This window comes from Microcaecilia unicolor, chromosome 9, assembly GCF_901765095.1.
Source record: "Microcaecilia unicolor chromosome 9, aMicUni1.1, whole genome shotgun sequence".
NCBI lineage: Eukaryota > Metazoa > Chordata > Amphibia > Gymnophiona > Siphonopidae > Microcaecilia > Microcaecilia unicolor.
In genome coordinates this window covers 204,467,782-204,493,723 of record NC_044039.1, presented here as the reverse complement: position 1 = coordinate 204,493,723, position 25,942 = coordinate 204,467,782, and the positions used below count along the sequence as shown (strand labels likewise).

General features: G+C 45.6%; 1 protein-coding gene across 2 annotated transcripts in view; it reads left to right on the top strand.

The window, feature by feature from the left end:
* PPP4R4 (protein phosphatase 4 regulatory subunit 4) overlaps nt 1-25,942 on the top strand; it is a gene marked incomplete in the record, with an annotated part of 442,181 nt that overhangs the window by 124,899 nt on the left and 291,340 nt on the right. For both annotated transcript variants that reach the window (XM_030214960.1, XM_030214959.1), the window contains 1 exon segment: nt 19,482-19,584. In XM_030214960.1, the coding sequence (XP_030070820.1) occupies nt 19,482-19,584 (103 nt within the window).

Sequence of the window (25,942 nt, the reverse complement as noted above, 5' to 3'; positions counted from 1 at the left end):
ATGGAGAAGAGTAGATAATGGGGTTCCCAGGCAGTCTGTGCTGGGACTGCTGCTTTTTAACATATTTATAAATTATCTAGAGATAGGAATAACTAGTGAGGTAATTAAATTTGCTGAAGGCACAAAGTTATTCAACGTTGTTAAATCGCAAGCAGGCCTTAAGAGACTGGGCATCCAAATGGCAGATGACATTTAATGTAAACAAGTGAAAAGTGATGCACGTGGAAAAGAGGAACCCAAATTATAGCTATGTGATGCAAGGCTCCACATTAGGAATCATCACCCTGGAAAAGGATAGAGGTGTCATCATTGATGATACGTTGAAGCCATCTGCTCAGTGTGCAGTAGAATCTAAGAAAGCAAATAGAATGTCAGGAATTATTAGGAAGGGAATGGAAAACAAAAATGAGAATGTTATAATGACTTTGTATCGCTCCATTGTGTGACTGCACCTCGAATACTGTGTGCAATTCTGGTCACTGCATTTCAAAAAAGATATAGCGGAATTAGAAAAGGTACAGAGAAGGGCAACAAAAATGATAAAGAGGATGCGACAACTTCCCTATGAGGAAAGGCTAAAGCGGCTTTCCGTCAGACATTAGATACAGAGAAATCAATCTTTGATGTTAAATATTTCTCTTCTGAAGTCATCCCAGCATTCACCTCGGTAACCTCTATCACTCTTCTTATAGAAAAAACAACAATCTCTCACTTTTACACAATTAATACTAAAACACTATCCCAGTTCCTATAAACGTTTTTTTTTTCCAACCAAAATAACCTTCTCTCAGAAACCCCAGGCGTTAAGCACCTTCCTCTTCTAAATTCCAGTTCCGAAACTAACAAAAATTCCTCTTAGAACTCCGTAGTGCAAGCCCTACCCGCCATGGCAAGCAACTGGTTAGAGACCCTGCTTCTGGCTTGAGCTTTGTGCACAATCTCCTGTTTACTCTGCACACAACTACATGCATAAAGTCCAAAATAATGCATCTCAACACAACTTTAAAATAAGTAATTTTCCGCCCATCAATAATTCCCACATTTACACCATCACCCTGTAGGAGTTAAAGTCCGTACCACAATATAACCAGTATATCAAAGACCTTGACGTACTAAACCTGTGGTTCTGTCTTATGATATCACCTGAGTACTCTGTACTGAAAGATTTGTGCTTGCCTTGCATCTGAGGAGGATAGTGGCCGTGACCCTGAGGAACTGTCTATCCAATGACATATATAACTCAGTTTGGAGTAGGGTTGCCAACTAGATCCAGATTTGACTGACAGGGTTGATCTAGTCCAGGGCATACCCCATTACATGCAGGAACTTGTGGTTCTGATTTCCCCATTACATAGTAACATAGTAACATAGTAGATGACGGCAGAAAAAGACCTGCACGGTCCATCCAGTCTGCCCAAGATAAACTCATGTGTATACCTTACCTTGATTTGTACCTGTCTTTCTCAGGGCACAGACCGTGTAAGTCTGCCCAGCAGTTTTTCCTGCCTCCCAACCACCTGTCCCGCCTTCCATCACCGGCTCTGGCACAGACCGTATAAAAGTCTGCCCTCCCCTATCCTCGCCTCCCAACCACCAACCCCTCTTCCCCCCACCTGCTCTGCCACCCAATTGTAGCTAAGCTTCTGAGGATCCATTCCTTCTGCACAGGATTCCTGTATGCACATCCCACTCATGTTTGAATTCCGTTACTGTTTTCATCGCCACCACCTCCCGCGGGAGGGCATTCCAAGCATCCACCACCCTCTCCGTGAAAAAAATACTTCCTGACATCTTTTCTGAGTCTGCCCCCCTTCAATCTCATTTCATGTCCTCTCGTTCTACCGCCTTCCCATCTCCGGAAAAGATTTGTTTGCGGATTAATACCTTTCAAATATTTGAACGTCTGTATCATATCACCCCTGTTCCTCCTTTCCTCCAGGGTGTACATGTTCAGGTCAGCAAGTCTCTCTTCATACGTTTTGGAACGCAAATCCCATACCATCCTCGTAGCTTTTCTTTGCACCGCTTCCATTTTTTTTGACATCCTTCGCAAGGTACGGCCTTCAAAACTGAACACAGTAGTCCAGGTGGGGCCTCACCAACGTCTTATACAGGGGCATTAAAACCTCCCTTCTTCTGCTGGTCACACCTCTCCCTATACAGCCTAGCAATCTTCTAGCTACGGCCACCGCCTTGTCACACTGTTTCGTCGCCTTCAGATCCTCGGATACTATCACCCCAAGATCCCTCTCCCCGTCCGTGCCAATCAGACTCTCCCCGCCTAACACATACGTCTCCCTTGGATTTCTACTCCCTAAGTGCATCACTTTGCATTTCTTCGCATTGAATTTTAATTGCCAAACGTTAGACCATTCTTCTAGCTTCTTCAGATCTTTTTTCATGTTTTCCACTCCCTCCGGGGTGTCCACTCTGTTGCAAATCTTGGTGTCATCCGCAAAAAGGCAAACTTTACCTCGTAACCCTTCGGCAATGTCACTAAAGAAAAGAAAGGCTACAAGTTCCTGCATGCATTGGGGTAAGCCCAGGACTGGATCAACCCTGTAGGGCAAATCTGGATCTAGTTGGCAACCCTAGTTTGGAGGCATGCAGATAACCTTCATCAAGGGCTGTTGTTTATGCAGCCCCAGCCTAATTGGTGCCCCAGGGGATATAGGAAGATGACATAAAAAAGCATTCTTGTGGTTCTGTCTAGTTAGAACAAAAGGACATGGACCAGTCGCCTATCAAGGTGGAGTGAAGGGCATCTCTTATACAAAATCACATATGAGATGCACCTGCAAAAGGCACTGGCACACAGCAATGAGACAATGACCAATAACAGAAGATCACCACCTCGTGCATCCTCCATTCTAGCTGTCACTGTGAGGGGACAACCCTCTATCAACATCCTAAGGTTGTATAATTTAATTTCTTTGATCACTATTCCAGCTGGGTTACAGGTGGCTTTTGCTAATAGAGGGGCCCTTTTACTAAGCCACGTAAGCGTCTACGCGCCAAAATGGAGTTACCACCCGACTACTGCGTGGCTCTTGCGGTAATTTCATTTTTGGCTTGCGGCCGATATGCGCGTCTGAAAAACATTTTTTATTCTCTGGTGCGCGTAGGTCATTACCACCTAGTTACCGCATGAGTACTTTACTGCTAAGTCAGTGGCTGGCGGTAAGATCTCAGACCCAAAATGGATGCGCAGCAATTTTCATTTTGCCACACGTTCATTTTCGGCAAAAATTTTAAAAAGGCCTTTTTACAGGCGTGCTAAAAAATGGATCGGCGTGCGTCCCAAACCCGTGCCTACACTACCGCAAGCCATTTTTCAGTGCGCCTTTGTAAAAGGACCCCAGAATGTGTGTGTGTGCATCTGCCTTCTATTCATTTTATTATCCTAAGTGTTTGTTTTAGGGGTTAGCATTAGGGACTTACAAATCTGTTCTAAACTTTATATCTGTTTACACTTTGTTTTTGTACTTTCTTTGTAAATAAATATTTACTCTGTTCACTGTGGTCTGTAGTTCTTGCTTGTAGCGATTGTGCCTGCTCATCTTCTCTGACCCAGTAACACACACACTTCCGGGTTTATGAGGTACCAGCTCCAGAGTCTGCAGCTGCCTGAATTCTGTTCCTGATTCTGGCTCCCAAATAGCCAACCAGCTACCACGAACCTGGAGCCTAGCATGGCCCCAAATCGGGCTGTTCTTTTCTTCTGGACCCAGAGCACGCTTATGAATATGCACCCATGGTTTCCGCAACCATGTGACATCTCCAGCTTCTGCTTGCTTCAGCTGCTCTCCTGGACCCCACAGCTGCTGTAATTTATAATTATACATTTTTAATCTATCTATAATAATAATAGCTATGTGTCTTTTAATATAACTGTTGACCAACTTTGCACAGTAGGTTAATGCAGTTTTTGCCCATTTTTTTTTTTACAAAATAGCTAAAGCAAATTGCCTGGGGATTGAAATCTTCAAGTCTTGCACAGATTTCCTATTACATTCAGGTGTGGGCTTTGACTGGGCCACTGGCAAACATTCACTTTCTTGCTGAATCATTCCCTTTTTGCTTTGTGCTTAGGATCCTTATTCTGCTAAAAGATGAATCTTCTGCCCTGACCCAGGTCCGTGGCAGATTGGACTAGGATTTCCTCCAGGATCTGGCTTTGATTTGCACCAGGTTTCCTTCTATCTTCACGATCTTCTTAGTCTGCAGTTTGAGCCAATGAGCCTTATAGTGCTGCTTAAGTAATCCTAGGCCTCATAGAGACCTTTCTCAGCAGTTTCCTTAACCCATGAATACTGACTTTAGAAGGACAGCTTGATTGAGGCCATGTCTTAGTGGTGCAGTGATGCACTTGACAGTGCCCAACAGATGTTCAGGCATACTGAAATTTTCTTATAGCCTTCCCCAAGCCTCTACCTTTGATTAGCTGTTTCCAGTCGTTCTTTTGGCAGCTCTGTATTTGACACGTTTAAACATTTGTTTCAAATTCCTTTTATACAACGGAAATTACGTGGTTTTTCATCCAGGAATATTTGGACCAGCTCAACTACTATGATTGGACACAGGTAGGCTCTGTTTAAGTTAATATAGGTAATGAATCGGAGCTGATTTGAGTTTGCTATTGATGAAGACTTATGCAATTGAGACTTTGATTTTTTTATTTAAATATTTCTATGATTGTTCTTTCACAGTGCAAGTATAGAATATCAGTGAAGCAAACTCTTACTTCAGGGCATTTTGAGTTTTTGGACAGCTGAATATAGAAAATGTACAAGGAAATATAAAGAGAGAAGATCCACCAACAGGTGGAAAACTCAAGCACCCCACGAGAAAAAACAAAAGTGTATGAAAAAGTGGGAGTACGACCAAGGAAACCAGAAACTGGAAGATGTTCTTAAAAAAGACTTTATTAAAGGTTAGAAGACTTCTAACCTTTAATAAAGTCTTTTTTAAGAACATCTTCCAGTTTCTGGTTTCCTTGGTCGTACTCCCACTTTTTCATACACAAGGAAATATAAAAACATGGATGTGATTTTTTTTTCATGTTAAGTATCTTTCCCCATATGACTAACTGTAGGTTTAGTTTGTAATGTGGCTTCTTAAGGTTTCATACCATGGTCTTCTTTTTCAGCTTTTCTTTGAAACTTGTTTCCCCCCTTCCTCTTTTTTGCTTCGCATTAAATAGCCCACTAAAAACCTAGAATCGGGGAAGTAGAGAATCTTTATTCTATGTCATCCTCAAATAGCAGTGGAAATGTCTTTACATCTTGTCTATATTCTCATTTGAGACACTATTGAAATTGAGGGGCCCTTGTACTAAGCCAGGTAGGCGCCCACGCATGCTTAACACATGCCAATTTGGAGTTACTGCCTGGCTACCGCATGGCCCGTGCGGTTATTTCATTTTTTACGTGCGCCTGAAAATATATTTTATTTTCTGGCACGTGGCAAAAATTGGGCGGTAACTCCGACGTGACGCACATAGGTGATTATCGCATGGTTAATGCGAGAGACCTTACCGCTATGTCAATGGCTGACTGTAAGGTCTCAGACTCAAAATGGACGCACGGCAATTTAAATTTTGCCGCATGTCCATTTTCAGCAAAAATAAAAAAGATATTTTTTGCAGGAGCGCTGAAAAATGGATCTGCGCGCACCCAAAACCTGCGCCTACACTACCGCAGCCATTTTTCAGCGCACCTTAGTAAAAGGACCCCAGAAGCCTTTGTTTTCCTTTTTTGGTTTCTGTTCAAAACCAATGTCACTTTATTACAGAAACAATCATTGCACTCATTCTGTTTCATTTTTGTTTTAAAGTGATAAAACCTGCATATTTATTTTTATTTATTTATTTGGATTTATTTACTGCCTTTTTGAAGGAATTCACTCAAGGCGGTGTACAGTAAGAATAGATCAAGCATAAGCAATAGACAATTACAGCAGTAAAAATATTCAAAAACAGTACAAAGTATGGCATGGTCAACACAATACGTAATAGAACATTATAGGTGATAGCGAAGGGTAACATATTGTACACTAATTAGGATATGGGTCAGAAGCTGTAGGCTTATATTCTAGTTGCATTATTATTTTGAAGAATGAAATTGACTGTATAATTTGTCTGCACTAGCAGTTGAGGTTTGTAGCAGAAACACCTTTGCAGCTGACCTTTATGAACCTATATTGAATTAACATGCATGCATTTTGGAAGTTTTAAATTGCTGGTAGATAAAGGATTCAACTATCTTACCCCCATCCAGACTATCCTCAAGGCATCTCACATCTTCAGCTTTCATGAAGAATATAAGTTTAAAGTATTGCATTTCTAAGAGCCTATTAATATTCATAATTATATATTATAATATAATCACTTAAGTCTCACTTAATTTTGTAGACATTTCCTTCATTTTGAGTTCTGGAAATTAGCACATTTACAACATACTGGCTTGCAGAACTGAAGCACGTTGTGATTATTAATGAAGAACAAACCTAAATTGATTTGTTCTTTAAAAGATATCATGGAATAGTTATGTACTGCACTTATACAACTAGCCCTTACTCAGGGCCCGATGCACAAAGCTTACTGTTCTTGGAATGTTTGCTGTAGACCAGTGGCGTACCTAGGGTAGTTGACACCCGGGGCCGGTCATTTTTTAACACCCCCCTCCAAAATCCAGTACTAGGCATACCGAGAATACAAAACACTCAGGACCTATAGAGCAATTCTACCATACCATAAGCAGTCATTTCTATGAGTCACACAAGGAAAAAGAAAGCATCTTAAACACTACAGTGAGCACTAGAACATCAATTCACCTATTGTAAAACGAAACCAGACAGATAGTACAGATCGTCAATCCTGCACAGTCACTGAAAGTCATGTCTTTTTCACAAACACAGATACACCCTAATCCACTATAGAACAAGTAATCATAAACTTTCTATTTAGACAAAAATTAAACTGAACCCCCAAAATGCCAGACTCTGCATACAATGCAACACCACAGAAACAGAAAATGTCCCCTAGTACTGTGCAAAATATAAAGACAGCAGATGTAAATTTGAAAAAAAACTAACAAATACCAATCACCACTTTACAAATTAACAAATAGAAATAAAACAAATACAGAAAATAAAATACCATTTTATTGGACTAATACATTTAGCTGTCAGAGGCCAAACCTTCTTCCTCAGGTCAATACAGTATAGTGTGTTACAGTATCCTAACCTGACCTGAGGAAGGGGGTTTTGTTCTCCAAAAGTTAGTCAAAATTTATTAAAATTAGTCCAAAAAAAAGATTACCTTATTTACATGTTCTATTATAAACATTAACACAGCTACAATACTACTTTATCCTAAAGCAAAAATAAAAATATATATTTTATTTACAGTTTGTTGTCTCTGGTTTCCTCATCTTCTTTTCACTGTCTTCCTTCCATCCAGCATCCGTCTTCGTTCTTTCTCTGCCATCCAATGTCTGCCCTCTCTGCTGTCCCCGCCATCCAATGTCTGCCCTCTCTCCCTGCCCTTTCCATTCACTGTCTGCCCTCTCTCTCTCCCACTTCCATTCACTGTCTGCCCTCCCTCTCACCCCCATCCATCCAGGGTCTGCCCTCCCTCACCTCCTTCCATCCATCCAGGGTCTGCCCTCCCCTCTCCCCCCATCCATCTAGGGTCTGCCCTCCCTCTTCCCCCCTATCCATCCATCCATCCATCCATCCATCCATCGTCTGTCCCCTCTCTCTCTCTGCCCCTTTTTTTAGCCCCCAATTCCAGCCCTCTTATCCCACCTGCCCCTAGTTCTAGCCCCAGCCCACATCTCCCACGTGCCCCCCTTTTCAGCCCCACTATCCCACCAGTCCGCAGTTTCAGCCCCAGCCCTTTTCTCTCACCAGTCCTGAGCTTCAGCCCCAGCCACTTCTCCCTGTCCCCTTTTCAGCCCCCAGTCCCCCCAGTTTCTGTCCCTGCCCCTTTTCTGCCCCCAGTTCCAGTACTAGCCCCCTTATCCCGCCTACCCTCCTTTTCAGCCCCCCAGTTCCAGCCCCTACATCCACATGCCTTGCATTAGGGACCCCTTTTCAGCCCCAGACCCATTTTCCCACCAGCCCCAGGCATGGCTCCCATTTTCTCGCATGGCCCCTTCCCCACCCCCCCCCTTCTCCCCACCCGTCCCCTTCTCTCCTCTTCTCCCATCTGAGATCCCCCTCCCCACCCCAGTCCCCTTCTCCCCTCTTCTCCCATCTGAGACCCCCTCCCCACCCCAGTCCCCTTCTCCCATCTGAGACTCCCCTCCCCACGTCCCCTTCTCCCATCTGAGACCCTCCACCCCCCTTTCCCATCTGAGATCCCCCTCCCCACCCCAGTCCCCTTCTCCCATCTGAGACCCCCATCCCCACCCCAGTCCCCTTCTCCAATCTGAGGCCCCCCTCCCCAGTCCTCCTCTCCCATCTAAGCCCCCCCAACTCGACCCACCTGCCACCTTCGTGGAGAGACGACAGCCCTCGTCTCCTGCCTCCTTCCTGCTGTGCCTTAAAGAAAAATCTGAAAAGCGGCATGGCAGGCATGCTTCGTGTCTGCACTGCCTGCTTGTAAAAGAAAGTGGCAAATTTCCTCGTCAACGTCGCGACGCTGCGTCGGGTCTTCCCTCACTGGCCCCCCCCCCTTGGTACGCCACTGCTGCTGTGCCTTAAAGAAAAATCTGAAAAGCGGCATGGCAGGCATGCTTCGTGTCTGCCCTGCCTGCTTGTAAAAGAAAGCGGCAAATTTCCTTGTCAACATCGCGACGCTTCGTCGGGTCTTCCCTCACTGGGTCCCGCCCTCCGCGAGGGCGGGACCCAGTGAGGGAAGACCCGACGCGACATTGTGACGTCATCAAGGAGGTTTGCCGGCACTTTCTTTTACAAGCAGGCATGGCAGACGCGAAGCATGCCTGCAGCACCGACGGAGCACCCCCCCACCCACTGACACCCGGGGCGGACCTCCCCCACCGCCCCCCCCCCCCTTTGGTACGCCACTGCTGTAGACCGGTTGTAGCCTGTCAAAAGCAAATGTTATTTACTGTGTGATGCACAGAGGGGTTCTGTGTCCTTTTTACCGTTCTCTGTAGCAGCTACCGACAACCCTATGCAAATGCATGTCAACAGGCTCATTAATATTAAAGTGAGCATTCTGAGCAAATGCACAAACCAGTGCACCTACTTTTAATGTGCAAAATTTTACCGCAGGTCTGGACCTGCCATTATGGGGAGCAGTCGTGCAAGCAGACTACCTTGCATGGTAGGCGCTCATGGACCCTCGACCCAACCTCCCCCCCCACTGGACCACCAGGGAGTTTTTTGAGTTGTGTGTGGGAGGGCGCTTGACGGGGGTCCACTGGACTCCGGTGGACCCCCTCTCAAGCCCCTCCCCCGTGCAACTCAAAAAAACTTTGTGTTGGCTACTGTCAATTGCATTTGACAGCAGAGTCAATTACAATTGACAGCTTTGAGTTGCAGACAGGGACCAGTGCACAAAGGGGGAATCCATGCATCACATTTGCATGCCATCCCCTTTGTGCATCAGTCACTGTATGTGACTGTATTTTCTTCCACGGTAGCCTTATTTTATGGCTACCTTTGTGAAACAGAGCCTGCCATGAGTGGGAAAGCGCGGGGTAGAAATGTAACAAAAAAAAAAAAATCTGTTAGCTTCAGAAGTGCCAGCTCTGGGCAAGTGAAGGAAATGCACAAAAGCGGTTTCAAAGGACTTCCTGTGCCAGTCTTGGAATGTGAGGTCACAGATCTTTGAGAGGAATTCCTAGTGGCTTTGTAAATCCATGAACATGAGACATGAGATCATAAAATATCAGTTCAGGTATCGTAACATTTTGTGATAGTTTCCAGTTGAAATTTAGAATGATTAAAAGATCCTGAGTGAAGTTTCTTAAGTTTATTTTTTCAAATTTTTGCTGTCTTTCATATTTTCTTATTAATAAATAAAAAAAACCCTAAAATGTTTTTGTTTATTCTCTGAGGACAAGCAGAACTTATTCTCAAATGTGGGTGACATCATCTGACAGAACACCAGTTCAGATGCTACCCAGCATTCTATCACTTTAAGAAGCTTTTGGTAGCATCCCACCCACCGCACATGCATGAGTGTGTTCCTTAACGGGACCGGCAATCTTCACTTTTCTGTGGAGTGGAGAGGTCATGTCTATGAGCTCTTCTCAACAAGTTTGCTGTTTTTCAAAGGTATTTTGTTAGTGCCTTCCTTTGGTACAACTTTTTCTTGATATTAAATTTCTTTCCTTTCCCTCTTTATTTTGTATATTTTTGGCCAGTTTGTTTTCTTTATTTTCTTGCAGCTCCTGAGCCCTTCTTAGGCCTGAGCACTGGTTAGGTAATGTTTCTGTCAGTGAGCTTATGTTGGATTTTTTTCTTCACAATTGAGCCGTTTAATAGCTTTGGCTATTTTTCCCTTCATGTTCCAGAAGCTTCCCAGTAGCTTCAAGAACTGTACTCCGTGTAACCGGGTCATCTTGGGGACTGACCTCCATAACTGGTGCTTGGGTCCTGACTATGAAGCCTCTGACTGTGTTCTTTTTTTAAAAAATGCAAAAAATGACCTAAATAGCAGAAAGGCCCAGCAAGAAAATCTCTTTAAGTCCGATACATCGGCATTGGAGGCATCAAACCCTATGGCTGCCAAGGCCGTGTCTGACACTGGGAGTGTAGCAGCATCAAGGTGACCCCCCTGCCTCGATATGGGTGCTGATAGGGGGCCTTGGGCCTGGTCTGCATTGGACCCAACACTACGGATTCATTTGGATTCAACATTTGCTTGTCAGCACCTAGGGATCCAGATGCCAAGCATCGAGTGAGGTTTAGAAACATCGGCATTGGTCCTCCTCGAGGCACTGTGCTGAGAGTTGTGGGGTGTTTGCAGCACTGGCACTTGAGAAGCGTCAGCACCAAGAGAACTGCTCACCCTCTATAGTAGTTGTGCTGATGCAACAGTTTCCTCACAGCCAGGACCAGGTCTCTGATTCGACCTGAAAACGAACTGATCCAGTGATGCTTCAGGAGGATTTGGGGCGTTTCCTTGAATGTTGGATTGCAGAGGCATCGAGGGCACTTGAGCCGTTTGGGGAGTCTGTTACGTCTGTGGCCGTGACCACCCTCAGACTTACCCTGTTTCTGGGAGTCAGTGGCTGTGCTGGCTTCTGCTTGTCTCTGTCTTAGTTTCTCTCTGGCTCTGTTTGCTGATTGCCCTACTGAACCTCACCTGTGTGGGCTATGCCTTTTCCAAGATGGCTGCCGCCGACTCCTCTATGCCAGTATCCAAGATGGCTCCCGCTGGGCTGACTTCTCTGTGTGTCAAGCCTCTGTTTGGATGCAAGGTGATTGCTGCAGCTGTGCCTCTGGTGTGGAAGGGCTTTATTAATCACTTAGAGACTACAGCCCTGGCCTTTGCATTTCATTTAGGGCCCTGGTGTATAGAGTGCTCTGTACACTGTTTCAGTGTTTGCTCTGTGTGAGTTTCTATGTTTGACTAGATAGCTTAGGCACCGTGTGGCTTGTTAGCCTGTGTATAGCTTTGCTAGTTCTCTGTGTTTGTTCCTAGTGTTAGACTAGCCAGCTTAGGCACCGTGTGGCTTGTTAGCCTGTGTATAGCTCTGCTAGTTCTCTGTGTTTGGTCCTAGTGTTGACTAGCCAGCTTAGGCACCGCTTGGCTTGTGAGCCTGTGTATAGCTTTGCTAGTGCTCTGAGTTTGTTTCCAGTGTATGACTTGTTAGCTTGGGCACAGCTTTGTTGTTAGCTGGTGTATAGCTTTACTAGTCTCCTGAGTTGCCTAGTGTATGTTTCTTGTGTATGACTGGTTTGCCTGGGCATAGCTTTCCTATTAGCTTGGGTACAGTCTACTAGTCCTTGTGTCTAACCTGCCGACTGCCAGAACCCGGACATTCCCTGCCTGGCTGCCTTGCCTTCGCCGAGGTGCCAGGGGGCACTCCTGGATCCTCATTCCTGCTGTTCCTGCTTGCAAGTTCCAGTTATTCATGTAAGCCCTGCCGGCCGCCCGAACCTGAGGGCTCAACCCTCGGGGAAAGGTGGTCAAGCGTAGGTGAAGCCTAGGTCCAGTGTGTTCCATTCCAGCGGGTTCCGCTCCAGTGTGTTCCAGTCCAGCGGGTTTTACTCCTGTATGTTCCAGTCCAGTAGGGCCCTCCAGTGTGTTCCAGTCCAGCGGGCTCCACTCCAGTGCGCACCCGTCCGGTGCGTTCCAGTTCTGTGTATTCCTGTGTAGAACTCCAGTCCGGGGTTCCAGTCCAGTTTTGTCTTATCTCTACCTTGGAGGTGATCTTGCCTGCCACTGCCGCTCCATGGTACATAAGTACATAAGTACATAAGTAGTGCCATACTGGGAAAGACCAAAGGTCCATCTAGCCCAGCATCCTGTCACCGACAGTGGCCAATCCAGGTCAAGGGCACCTGGCACGCTCCCCAAACGTAAAAACATTCCAGACAAGTTATACCTAAAACTGCGGAATTTTTCCAAGTCCATTTAATAGCGGTCTATGGACTTGTCCTTTAGGAATCTATCTAACCCCTTTTTAAACTCCGTCAAGCTAACCGCCCGTACCACGTTCTCCGGCAATGAATTCCAGAGTCTAATTACACGTTGGGTGAAGAAAAATTTTCTCCGATTCGTTTTAAATTTACCACACTGTAGCTTCAACTCATGCCCTCTAGTCCTAGTATTTTTGGATAGCGTGAACAGTCGCTTCACATCCACCCGATCCATTCCACTCATTATTTTATACACTTCTATCATATCTCCCCTCAGCTGTCTCTTCTCCAAGCTGAAAAGCCCTAGCCTTCTCAGCCTCTCTTCATAGGAAAGTCGTCCCATCCCCACTATCATTTTCGTCGCCCTTCGCTGTACCTTTTCCAATTCTACTATATCTTTTTTGAGATACGGAGACCAGTACTGAACACAATACTCCAGGTGCGGTCGCACCATGGAGCGATACAACGGCATTATAACATCCGCACACCTGGACTCCATACCCTTCCTAATAACACCCAACATTCTATTCGCTTTCCTAGCCGCAGCAGCACACTGAGCAGAAGGTTTCAGCGTATCATCGACGACGACACCCAGATCCCTTTCTTGATCCGTAACTCCTAACGCGGAACCTTGCAAGACGTAGCTATAATTCGGGTTCCTCTTACCCACATGCATCACTTTGCACTTGTCAACATTGAACTTCATCTGCCACTTGCACGCCCATTCTCCCAGTCTCGCAAGGTCCTCCTGTAATCGTTCACATTCCTCCTGCGACTTGACGACCCTGAATAATTTTGTGTCATCGGCGAATTTAATTACCTCACTAGTTATTCCCATCTCTAGGTCATTTATAAATACATTAAAAAGCAACGGACCCAGCACAGACCCCTGCGGGACCCCACTAACTACCCTCCTCCACTGAGAATACTGGCCACGCAATCCTACTCTCTGCTTCCTATCTTTCAACCAGTTCTTAATCCATAATAATACCCTACCTCCGATTCCATGACTCTGCAATTTCTTCAGGAGTCTTTCGTGCGGCACTTTGTCAAACGCCTTCTGAAAATCCAGATATACAATATCAACCGGCTCCCCATTGTCCACATGTTTGCTTACCCCCTCAAAAAAATGCATTAGATTGGTGAGGCAAGACTTCCCTTCACTAAATCCGTGCTGACTTTGTCTCATCAGTCCATGTTTTTGTATATGCTCTGCAATTTTATTCTTAATAATAGCCTCCACCATCTTGCCCGGCACTGACGTCAGACTCACCGGTCTATAATTTCCCGGATCTCCTCTGGAACCCTTCTTAAAAATCGGAGTAACATTGGCTACCCTCCAGTCTTCCGGTACTACACTCGATTTTAGGGACAGATTGCATATTTCTAACAGTAGCTCCGCAAGTTCATTTTTTAGTTCTATTAATACTCTGGGATGAATACCATCAGGTCCCGGTGATTTACTACTCTTCAGCTTGCTGAACTGACCCATTACATCCTCCAAGGTTACAGAGAATTTGTTTAGTTTCTCCGACTCCCCCGCTTCAAATATTCTTTCCGGCACCGGTGTCCCCCCCAAATCCTCCTCGGTGAAGACCGAAGCAAAGAATTCATTTAATTTCTCCGCTACGGCTTTGTCCTCCTTGATCGCCCCTTTAACACCATTTTCGTCCAGCGGCCCAACCGACTCTTTGGCCGGTTTCCTGCTTTTAATGTATCTAAAAAATTTTTTACTATGTATTTTTGCTTCCAACGCTAATTTCTTCTCAAAGTCCTTTTTTGCCCTCCTTATCTCCGCTTTGCATTTGGCTTGGCATTCCTTATGATCTATCCTGTTACTTTCAGTTGGTTCTCTTCTCCACTTTCTGAAGGATTGTTTTTTGGCTCTAATGATTTCCTTTATCTTACTGTTTAGCCACGCCGGCTGACGTTTAGTCTTTTTTCCACGGACTCACAAACCCAGTGCTCCCGGGGAGGAAGCCTGACAGTATGCCAAGGTCCTCAAGCACGCGACAGAGTCGACCCAACTGATCTTTGAAACCGATACCTTGCCTGTAGGGTGGTCATTGATGCTGGTGCCTCACTGGGCATTGGTGCTGGCCCCATTTGATGCAGTGATTCTCTCTAGCCCATAGGGGGGAAGAAGCTACCTTGGCGCTCAACTTCTGGGCCTGGTCAGACCTCACATGATGAGTACTTTGCTGAGTCTTGGATGGTCTATTCTTGGGCATCTGAAGAGGAACCAGATGATTTCTTGGAGGAGATCTCTCTTCAGAGCCCTCCCCACCGCAGTGAGGAGAGAGTCTCCACTGGTGGACCTCTCCTCTGTTGGCTTTTTGAGTGAAATGGCAGAATTCATTTTGTTTAAGTTGGAGGTGGAGGACAAGCCTAGGGCAGAGCAGCTGACTATCATCGATTATGATACTCCCCTGAGGGAGGCTGTCACTTTGCCCATTCACAATATCCTAAAGGATACACAGATGAAAAATTAGGGACAACCTGCACAGAGAGGGAAGATTCCCAAGAAATCAGACTCGTATGTCCAGAAGGCTCCAGGGTTTGAGAAGGCGCAGTTGCCACACCACTTCATTTGTGGTTGAATCTGCTCACAAAAGAGCCAAAAGTACGGTCCCATGCCTCAGCGCCCTGGGAGGGGCTGCTTATACTCTGGAATCCTTTGGAAGAGAGGTTTTTCCAGTTTCAATGCTAATCTTCCACATCCAGACCTTCCAGCTCTATACAAGCATCTACTTGAAATCTTTGGTGTCAACTGGGCTCAAGTTTGCAGACACTCTCCCATCGGAACAGGCCACCAGCCTTCACCAGATAGCCAGTACTACTACTACTACTACTATAAATCATTTCTGTAGTTCTACCAGTTGTATGCAGCGCTAAGCAGAAGGAGTGCAGAAAACATCTGGCTAGGGGCACTTTTGATTCTTGATGTGGTGTCTTGGGCATCAGCATGCATAGACTCTTAATGCTGTGTGTCTCGGACCTAGAACCAGTGATTCAAGAAATCTGGCAGATGTTCCTTGCTAAAGAGGTAATCTCTTTGGGGACAAACATGAGAAAGTTGTTGACCTCATTAAAAAGAGGACTGATACCATCATCTGACTTTGCCCACTATTTCTGTGTCCTCTTCCCTGAGGTTTTCTAGGGGAAGTCAAAAGAGTTCCTATTACTCTCAAAGGCTTAGGTTTACTCCTTCACACCCTCCACAACAGTCCCAATTTCCATGCTTCTGTTTCTTGCAGTAGAGGACACAAAAGACCCAGCAAACCCAGGGATGAGCTTTTGACTGGCTTCATGAGAGCACAGCTGCCATAAATGTATCCTCCCAGATAACATACTAGTAGGAGGGAGGCAGAATGTTTTCCAGGAAAGATGGTCCTTGTAACCTCAGACAGTTGGGTTCTTCAAATAGTCTGAAGGGGATGCACTCTCAATTTATTTATTAGGATTTATTTACCTTCTTTTTGAAAGAATTCACTCAACGCAGTGTACAGTAAGAATAAATCAAGCATAATAGACAATTACAGCAGTAAAAATATTCAGTTTGAGTCAACTCCCTCCAAATTGTCCTCTAAGAATGTCAGCTTTCAGCTCTCAGCACAGGGTCATGCTTGCAGAGGAACTCCCCTCCATTCTCAAGGCCCATGCAATCAAAATTGTCTCACCAGGGAAGAAAGGGAGGGAATTATTTTCCAAGTAATTCCTTGTCACCAAAGAGATTGGGGGAGGGGGGATTTCACCCCATCCTAGATCTCAGGGACCTGGTCAAAGAAAAGTTTAGGATGGTTTCCCTGGGCACCCTTCTTCCCATGATTCAGGAAAATGATTGGCTATGTTTTCTGTGCTGAAAGATGCTTATACCCACATTCAGATATGTCCAAGTCAGAGGAAGTATCTCAGATTTCATATGGCGAAACACCGCTACCAGTATCGCATCTTGCTGTTTGGCTTCGTGTCTGCTCCCGGAGTCTTCAAAACGTTCTTTGCCATAGTTGCAGCATTGCTTTGCAGACAGTTCATGTGTTATCCTAGCTGGACGATTGGCTGGTCAAGAGCATGTCAAAGGAAGGTGCTCAAGAATTAATGCAGAGAACTATTTGGATGTTGCAGCTATCAGGGTTTGTAATCAACTACCCAAAGTCCCATCTGCTCCCAGTGCAGCTATTAGAATTCATTGGAGCCCTGCTAGACACTGTTCAAGCTCAAGCCTACCTTACCCAAGTGAGGATGGATGCACTCATTTCCATTGCCACACATGTTCACAGCAGCCAGCAGGTCACAGCATGGCAGATGTTGAAGTTACTAGGCCACATAGCCTCCACTGTACTTGTCACTTCCATGGCACACCTTCATTTCAGGCGCATTCAGTAGATCCTTGCTTCTCGGTGGTGTCTAGCCATGGGGAACCTTGTAGATGTCATCGCAATTACACCAGGATTGGTCTAGTTGCTTCTGTGATGGATATTATGACCCAGTTTGACCATGGGATTTCTATTCCATATTTTTCTGCCCCAGAAGATTCTGATTATGGATGCATCCACTCTGTGGTGGGGAGGCCAAGTAGATGGGCTTCACACCCAGAGGACCTGGTCCACTCAGGAGACCGAGCTGCAAATCAACCTCCTGGAGCTCAGGGCAATCTGGAATGCTCCAAAAGCTTTCAGAGATTGACTGGTGAACCAAATTGTGCTAATTCAGATGGACAATCAGGTTGCCATATACTATGTCAACAAACATGGGGGTACAGGATCCTACTTCTTGCATCAGGAGGCAGTTGGGATGTGGCACTAGGCTACTAGTCATGGTATGGTGCTCCAAGCCACATATCTGGTGGGAAATACAACTGTCTGGCCGACAGGCTGTGCAGAGTGATACAACCACACAAGGTGTCTTTCAGCATGGGTGTAGCCTACAAGATCTTCCGAGCATGGGGCACCCCCCTCGATCAATCTCTTTGCCACTCATCTGAACAACAAGGTCCCTCAGTACTGCTCCAGACTCAGGTCACATGACAGACTAGCATTGGATTCCTTCTCCTTCACTGGGAGCGTATCCTTTCATCCCTCTGATAGGGAAAACTTTGCTGAAACATAAGCAGGACCAGGGTGCCATGATGTTCATTGCACCTTACTGGCCCAGGCAGGTCTGGTTCCAATTTTTCCTAGAGCTGTCCTCTGAAGAATTGTGGAGGTTGGACTGTTTTTTTGATCCTTATCATGCAGAATGAGGAGTCTCTTCTGTGTCTCAACCTCACGTCCCTGGCCCTCATGGCCTGGATGTTGAGAGCATAGAATTTGCATCCCTGCAGTTGCCCGAGGGTGTCTCCAAGATCTTGCTGGCTTCCAGAAAAGATTCTACTAAGAAATTACAACTTTAAGTGGAGGAAGTTTGCTATTTGGTGTGAGGATAAGGCCCTAGATCTGTTGATTTGCCCTACACAAAACCTACTTGAATACCTCATACACCTCTGTTAGTCTAGTTTGAAGACCAACTCTCTAAAGGTTCACCTTGCTGCAATCAGTGCTTATCACCATGTGGGAGGTAAGCCTATCTTTGTACAGCTTCTTGTTGTTTGCCTCTTGAGAGGTTTGCTGTTGACAAAGCCCCCTAACAATCCTTTGACTATCATGGCACCTCATTGTCATCCTCACCCAGCTGATGAAAGCTCCTTTTGAGCCACTTGACTCCTATCATTTGAATTACCAATAGATGGGGTATAAAAAATAAAGAAACTTGAATTTGAACTTGTTTTTGGTGGTGGTCACTTCAGTTCACAGGGTCAGTGATCTTCAGGCCCTAGTACCTGATCCACCTTACATATGTAAGGTTTCATCCCAACAGAGTAGTTCTCCATATGCAAGTTCCTTCCTAAGGTGGTGTTCGAGTTCCACCTTTATCAGTCAATCATCTTTTCAACATTTTTTCCCAAACCTCATGCCCATCACGTTGAGAGCGCCTTGCACACCTTGGACTGCAATCAAGCCTTGGCCTTCTATCTGGAGTGGGCTAAAGCCCAGAGACAGTCCACCAAACCTTTTGTTCCTTTTGACTCAAACATAATGTGGACAGCCATCGTTAAGTGCACTGTATCCAACTGGATAGTAGACTGCATTTCTTTCACTGATGCCCAGACAGTGCTGGCTCTGGAGGGTCTTGTCACGGTTGACAATATCAGAGCCATGGTTGCGTCGGTAGCACATTTTAGATCAGCTTCCATTGAAGAGATTTGCAAAACTTCAACATGGTCTTCAGTCCACACATTCACATTTCGCTACTGCCTTGAGCAAAATACCCGACGCAAGAGTCGGTTCAGTCAGATAGTTCTGCAGAATTTGTTTGGTGTCTAGGATCCAACCCCACCCTCCTAGGCCCATTTTTATTCTGTTCCGGGCTGTACCTTCACAACAAGACTATATATATGTTCAGATTGATTGATTTAATTTCTGGTTGGCCTTGCCATTGCAAGTCCCTATGTTCCTGAAGTTTTTGGTGAACCTTATAGCTAGAGATTTTCATATGTGAGAATCTAAGTCTTGCTTGTCCTTGAAGAAAGCGAAGTTGCTCACCTGTGTTCTCCAAGGACAGCAGTATTTTCATATTTCCTCTCACCTCCCTTAGGAGTTGTATTCTGTTTGTTTTGATATTGTACTGCCGGTCCTGTGCATGCCTGCTGGGTGGGAAGGTACTTGCATATGCATGGTGGAATGCTACCAAATGCTTCTTAAAGTGATAGAACGCTGGGTAGTGTCCACACTGGGGCTCCGTCTGATGATGTCACCTTCATGTGAGAATGCTAGTCCTGCTGTCCTTGGAGAGCACATGCTCGCTTTATGTGCTGTATGTAAAAGCTCAAATTGCATTTCCAGGAAACTCAAAATGTGTTTTTATATCTTTATTTAAAGTTCTGGTCAAGATGTCCAGGGAACAAGTGTGGTTGCAAATCTCCCAGTTCTGATACGACAAAATCCTGTGGAAACAATTCGGAGAGTTGTGCCGAAAATCAGAGTAAGCTTATATTGAATAGTTTTTTTTTTTTTTAATTCATACACTACTTTATATAGGTGATGTATATTTTTTTCCTTGATTTTTACTTTCTGGAACCTTCCATGATCTCTGTTGCACTTGCCCTTGTTTAGGCTGTCCAAAACTCCTTAACAGTACCCCAGGGCTAGAGGGATGCTTTGCTTTAGTGGTAGTCATCCTCAGTGGCTCCGGGGCCTGATCAGCACTGTCACATGACATAGAACAGAGTGCTCTAGCCTGATCTACAAAGCATGCTCTATACTCATCTACTGTTAATTTCCTTCTTGTCTCTGCCATACCAGTCCAAACAAGCAGGTTGTATCTCTTCCCAACCAGCATATGGAGGTACTTAAAACTGAACTATTCCAGTGACTTCTCCAACATAAGTGAGTTGTGCTGGCTGGAATTCTGCAGTATTTCTCTATCTCCAGCACATGGTAGGTCTGGGTTGATGCAGCAGGTACCCTGTTAGGCCTGACTCCATAGGCTTGAGCCTGTAGTCTGAGCCCATGAGGTATTAAGTCCTTGGGCTGGAGGTGGGATTAGGCTGCAGTCCTAACTGCCAGTTGAACATGTAGATGTGTGGCCTCCAGAGCCTCAAGTTGCTGTCTGTGAACATTAGCTTGGTGAGGCTCTGCATGGGGCTTTGCAGTGGCTCAACTACAGGTGTCGTCATCCCCCATCCTCCCATGTGTCCATTGCAGTGCAGACTGGACAAAAAGAAAAAAACTCTGGTGTGGCTCCCTCAACTGCTTTGTTTTCCTGCTGTCAGGGACATAAAGCTGTAAGAGACAAACTAGGACAGCAGAGCAAAGTGGTGCCAATGGAAAGAAGCAGGGATCAGGCTGGAACTAAGGGTGGCTGTGGAGGTGAGTAGGCAGACCTTTGAGATGGGGAAAGCCTAGTGCTGCAGAGGGATCCTGGAGCAGGCAGCAGGCATAGTAGTGCCAAATCGCGCCTCCCCAATGGTGGGTGGGGGGGAGGAGGGGCAGATAGTTCAGTTCTTGTGAAAGCTACCAGCTTAGCACTGCTGCCAGCTCCTTCTATCCTAAGTGCGATGAGGAATTCCTGATTTCAAGTACTGGTCTCATTGAGAAACTCAGAGGGAGAGACAAAGCCTGAAATGGAACTGCTCCCTGCGTCATCCATTTTGTCTCAAGCAGCTTCAGTTTTGGAAGGAACAGCAGCCGTTTGATGTAATTTCCCATGACTTTAGGATGTAGTTATATTCTGGTAGCTTTCTAATAGACTGGCTGGTCCAATACGGTGGCGGGGGTGGAAAGTCACGCATGTATACGTGGTGTGACTTTCTAATTGCTTCTGGAAAGTAACTGAGAAATTCCTATGCTGGTTTCTGTCAGATGACATCACCCTTATGTGGCAATGTTTGCCCCACTGTCCTTGGAGAACATCTGTTATAGGTGAATAACTTTGCTTTCAACATGAAGAATGGGGTCATCTGATTGATTCAGTGACCTTGGCCTTGCTTCTCTCTCCTGGGGACAGAGTGGAGCCCTGGGCTGTGGATCCCATCTTGGAGGGATTGCAGGGTTCAACTAAAGCATTCCAAGGCTCTTGTCCCAGATGGTCATGACGGAGTGACAGGCTCTAGAGGTGACGGAGTGACAGGCTCTAGAGGCATTGCTCTAGAGTGTGAGGCTCCTGGGCAGGCTGTACCCGTTCCCCAGCGATGTCTATGAGGGAATATTGTGGTAGCCAAACATGGATGCACTTGTCATGACTAAGACCACTATCCCATCTGAAATACGCACAAGAGAGAAAGGTGGAGCAGATGCTCAAGCAGAAATTTGCGGCCACAGTCTCACTGGTACAAATAATTGTCGTGGCAGATACGTGCTCTACACCCTGGTGCGCAGGATTCAGCAATTCCTGGACTCACAAGAGGTGGTGCACTTGGAGCTGGTAGTTGCCTTTTTGGCAGATGCATGTTACAGTGTGTTTGTATTTCTTCATGGGTGATAGCTTCAGAAATGATGGCCCAAAGGTGGTTCTGATTCTGCCATTGGGTGGCTGACATGGCCCCCAAGGCTTACCTAAGTAAAATTATTATTTAAAGGCCACTTTTTGTTTGAGGAAGACCTTGAGAAGCTGGTCAAGGATCTTGGAGAGCCAAGACCCTAGCGCCATGCAGAGGGTTTGCCTTGGTTGGCATCCCATTCTTTGGGGAACAAGCAGCATTCCAAGGCTAGTGGTTGGTTCTGCTTGAATAGGCAATTGCGAGTCCTGCTGCAGAGGGAATCGGGGCTAGAGGCAGGGGGCCTTTCAAGTGGTGAGAATACTGTGGGTCTCTAGTCTCATCCCAGCCCCTCCAAGGAGCCCCAGTTAAGGTCACACAGGCCCCTTGGTTTTGCAGGTAAGGAAAAGACTGCCTCTTTTCCACTACGAGTGGGTCAACATCACCCCTTGCCAATGGTTCCTCCAGATGGTGAGACAGGGGTTCATCCTAGATTTGGAGTGCTGATTTCAGACACCCTTATGATATTGTCTTGTGCATCAGATGCCAAGAGGGTGGCAGTCAGGGCCACCTTGGAGTATTTGTTGCAGCTGCAGCAGGAACAAAACCAGGAACATTTCTTTTATCTATTTTGTGGCCCCCTATAAAAGGGAGCACCTTCAGGCCTATCCTGGACCTGAAATGGTTCAATGCCTCCTTAAGAGTGCTGCATTTTTTGGATAGAAATGCGTAGGTCAGTGATTCTGTCAGTGAGACTAGGGGAGTACTGACCTCTCTCGATTTAGCAGAGGCTGATTTCTGTATTGTAGTCTAGGCCCCTTATAAGTGTTCTCTCAGCACCTGTGTCTTGGGGCAGCACTTTTCAAGCTGTCTCCTTTAGGTTGGCAATGCTAAAAAAAAAAAAAGAAGAAAATAAAATACTCACTCCAAACTATCAAATAGTTTTAGGTAAGCAAGATATCGTTAGCTGTAAACTGCAAAAATATAGGAAGGCAAAAGCATCAGAATACTCATGGGGGCACTGTTGGTTTTGTGCTCTCCTTATTCCAGTCATCGGCTCAAAAAAAAAAAAAACCTTCCTTCAAAAACTTAATTATTTATTAAATATCATCTTATATCAATACTTGGCAGCAATTTCAGAAAACAGTTAGCTCAACAGGACTTCAAATACAAAAAGAAAAAAAACTTATCTAAAAAAAACAGCATCCTTGGGTGCTGCTGCTTTTTAAGATAATTTTTTTGCAGAAGCTACAGACACAGAAGAGTGTGCTCTGCATGCAGCCAGCCCCCCCCCCCCTCCATGTCTGGGATTAACTTTAGCTGCTAGCAGTGACACTGGAGGTGGTGCCCTTTGTGAGGGCACATATCCCTTGCAGTAGGATCTACTGTCTTGGTGGGCTCACCAGACCCAGGATCTCAGGGTCAGGCCCTCTCTGCTCTTTCAAGTAACAGCGAAGCCTGGATTGGTGGGATCATCTCTGCCATCTTCTCAGTGAGTTTCCTTTGGAACCACTCCCCCCCCCCCCCGAGAGAGTAGTGGTCACCACCAGTGTGAATTTGCAGGGGTGCGATTGCCTATTGCAAAATTTGCCAAGAGCAGGGCTGCTGGAGATGAGAGGAAGCCACATAGCCCATCAGCCACCTGGAGATGAGAGCCATTTATCTGACTGGCTGTCCTGGAATTCCTGCTCCTTATCAAGGGACAAGAGTTCCGGGTGATATTGGACATTGTGACAGCTGTGACATACAGCAACAGACAAGGAGGGATCTGGAGTACGGCAGTGGCTCTAGAAGTGACCTGAATCTGAGCCAGAGCAGAGAGCACTCTTGCTGCCGTCTTGGTGATGCACATTGTAGGAACAAACTGCACAAATGGATTCCTCAGAAGGGAAACCCTGGACCTGGGGGAATGAGAGCTATCGTCACAGGCCTTCCAGCTGATAACTGCTTTCTGGGTTGAGCTGGCTTTTCACTTCATGGTATCATGCATGAGTCAATGCCAAATGTGAAGTTTGTCAGTTTGAAGGAGTGACAGTGGGGCGGTGGGAACAGATGCTGTGGTTCAGCCCTGGCCATGGATGGAGCCTCTTTACATCATCTCAACCTCACCTGATCAGTACTGATCAGGTAGTATTGCACAGGATTACCACTAACATAGTCCTAGTAGTTCTCGCACCCAATTAGTACATGGATATCAAATGGCTTGAAGTGGCCCCATTGCCCTTTCTGCAGGCTAAGGGACTTATTTGCCAGGGTCCAGTAGAAATGGAGGACCTGGATCCCTTCTGACTTGACCCTGGGCAACGCTTTGTCGGAGTAATTTGGCAGCGGTTGTCTCCACTCACTTCAGACTTAAGAAGGGGTTGACCTCCTGAGCTTATGCCCAGGTTTGGAGACTATTTGAGGATTTGTATGTTGATCAGGGGCTTGACCTGAAGTGGGCTATGATCCCAGATACTCTGGACTTTCTGCAGAGGGGTCTAGATCAGGGGCTGGCCCTTGGCTCCCAGATAGCAGTGCTTGCAAGTTTTTGCAATAATGTGCTGGGGTGCCACTTACAGCACACTCGGATGTCATGCTTATTTTGAGAACTGTGAACCTCCTCTCCCCCTCCCACACCCCACCAAGAGGCTGGTCCTGCTTCAGTAGGATCTGAAGTTTGTGCTCAGTTTCTTCTCAGGCCTGCCATTCAAGCCATTAAAAAAAGCTTGGTGGCCATTGTGTCTGCCAGGTGGGTCTCAGAGCTGCAGGCTCTGTTATGCCATGATCCTTTTTGTGTGTTTTTTTTCTAGAGAGATTGTGACCCTTTGCACTGTCATCCTTCTTACAGAAGGTGATGTCCCTGTTTCATGTTAATCAGGTAGTGGTGTTACCAGCCTTTTTTTGCCCAAATCGGTCAGGGTCTTCTAAGAAACTCCTTAAGCTGGATGTTCATGGGGTCCTTCTGCACTAAAACTTCTGTACTCAGATCACCTTTTGTCTTGATGCAGGCCCGTGCAAATGAGTGGCGGCTTCCAGATCCTTCATTGCATGCTGGATTAAGGCTGCCATCAGGGGAGCCTACGTTATATGAGGGGAAACCAGTACTGAGAGAGTTGAAGGCTCACTCTATGCAGGCACAAGCAACATCCAGGGAGAGGCCTGGGCACTTTCTCCAGAGGATATTTGTCAGGAGGTGGCATGGTCTTCATTGCATTCATTTGTGAAGCATTATAAGCTGGATGAGGTTGCCAGGTGAGATTCTTCATTTGGAAGAACAGAGATTCAGGGGAACTTGTCTTCCCCCCTCACAATAAGTATGGCTTGGGTATTTCCCACTTTAATTTCCTTTTCTTGAGTCCTACCATGCCAATTTTGGTCTCACTCTGGAAGACTTGGGGTGAGGGTTTTCTCTTGGGTTTAGCTTGCTTACTTGATGCAGTTAAAAAAATAGGAAAAAGGAATGATTGGAGAATGGTAAGATAAGAAAGTATTAGTTGTTGCACTGCAGTAGCTTTTGATGGGGTACTTGAATCCTTTTATGGTGTGACCTATGTCTACTTTGACAATAGCATACTGGAGAATTCCAACTAGCACCAGGCCCTTACACTGGTGATGTCACTAGAATAATTTTGTTTTCTCCACCTCCATGTTTTGGTGCAGAAGGGACAAAACCTGCCTGTTTAGATTGATATGACAGGACTTAACGAAAGGACATTGAGAGGTATGAAATAATTTCACCTTTTTAGCAGGTTTTTAAATTGTTATATTGTATATAGAACAAAAAAAGTGATTGTAGACTGGTCTTAACCATTAGGCAGATTAGATGTTCATCAAGGGCAAGAGAATAATTGCAGTCAAGCAATACAATACAGCCTGGTATTGTGGAAAAATTTCCAATAGCCTATTTACCTGGGTACATAGGTTTTGGGAGAGGCCCTCATTGGGGATAATTTTATAGTGGAGCTGAGTGTGTAGAACAGCTTTTTTTATGCACTTAAGTAGGCTCTTATAAAATGTTAAAATGCCAGTAAGAGTAGTGATAAATTTTATGCACTATGGAGATAATTCTATAAGGAGCCTTGTGGATCTAGATGGCAAGTACGTGTGTAATGCCTGTATTCTGGTCATTTTACGTCTAGATGCCAGCTCTGTGGGTGTCTGTGGGTGCTGAGCACCCCCAGTATTGAACAAGCTCCTTCATTGTGTCCTTGGAGAGGTAATTTGACTTGTATTTGGCACCTTCAATCGTTTTAAAATGTTGGTGTCTATGTGTGAACATATACGTGCATAAATAACAATCTGGCTACGTACTTTTTTGTAAGTTTGTTCATATTTTGATAGCATGCACTTTGCAGGTGGGTGTTCTCAGAGGGAAGAGAACAC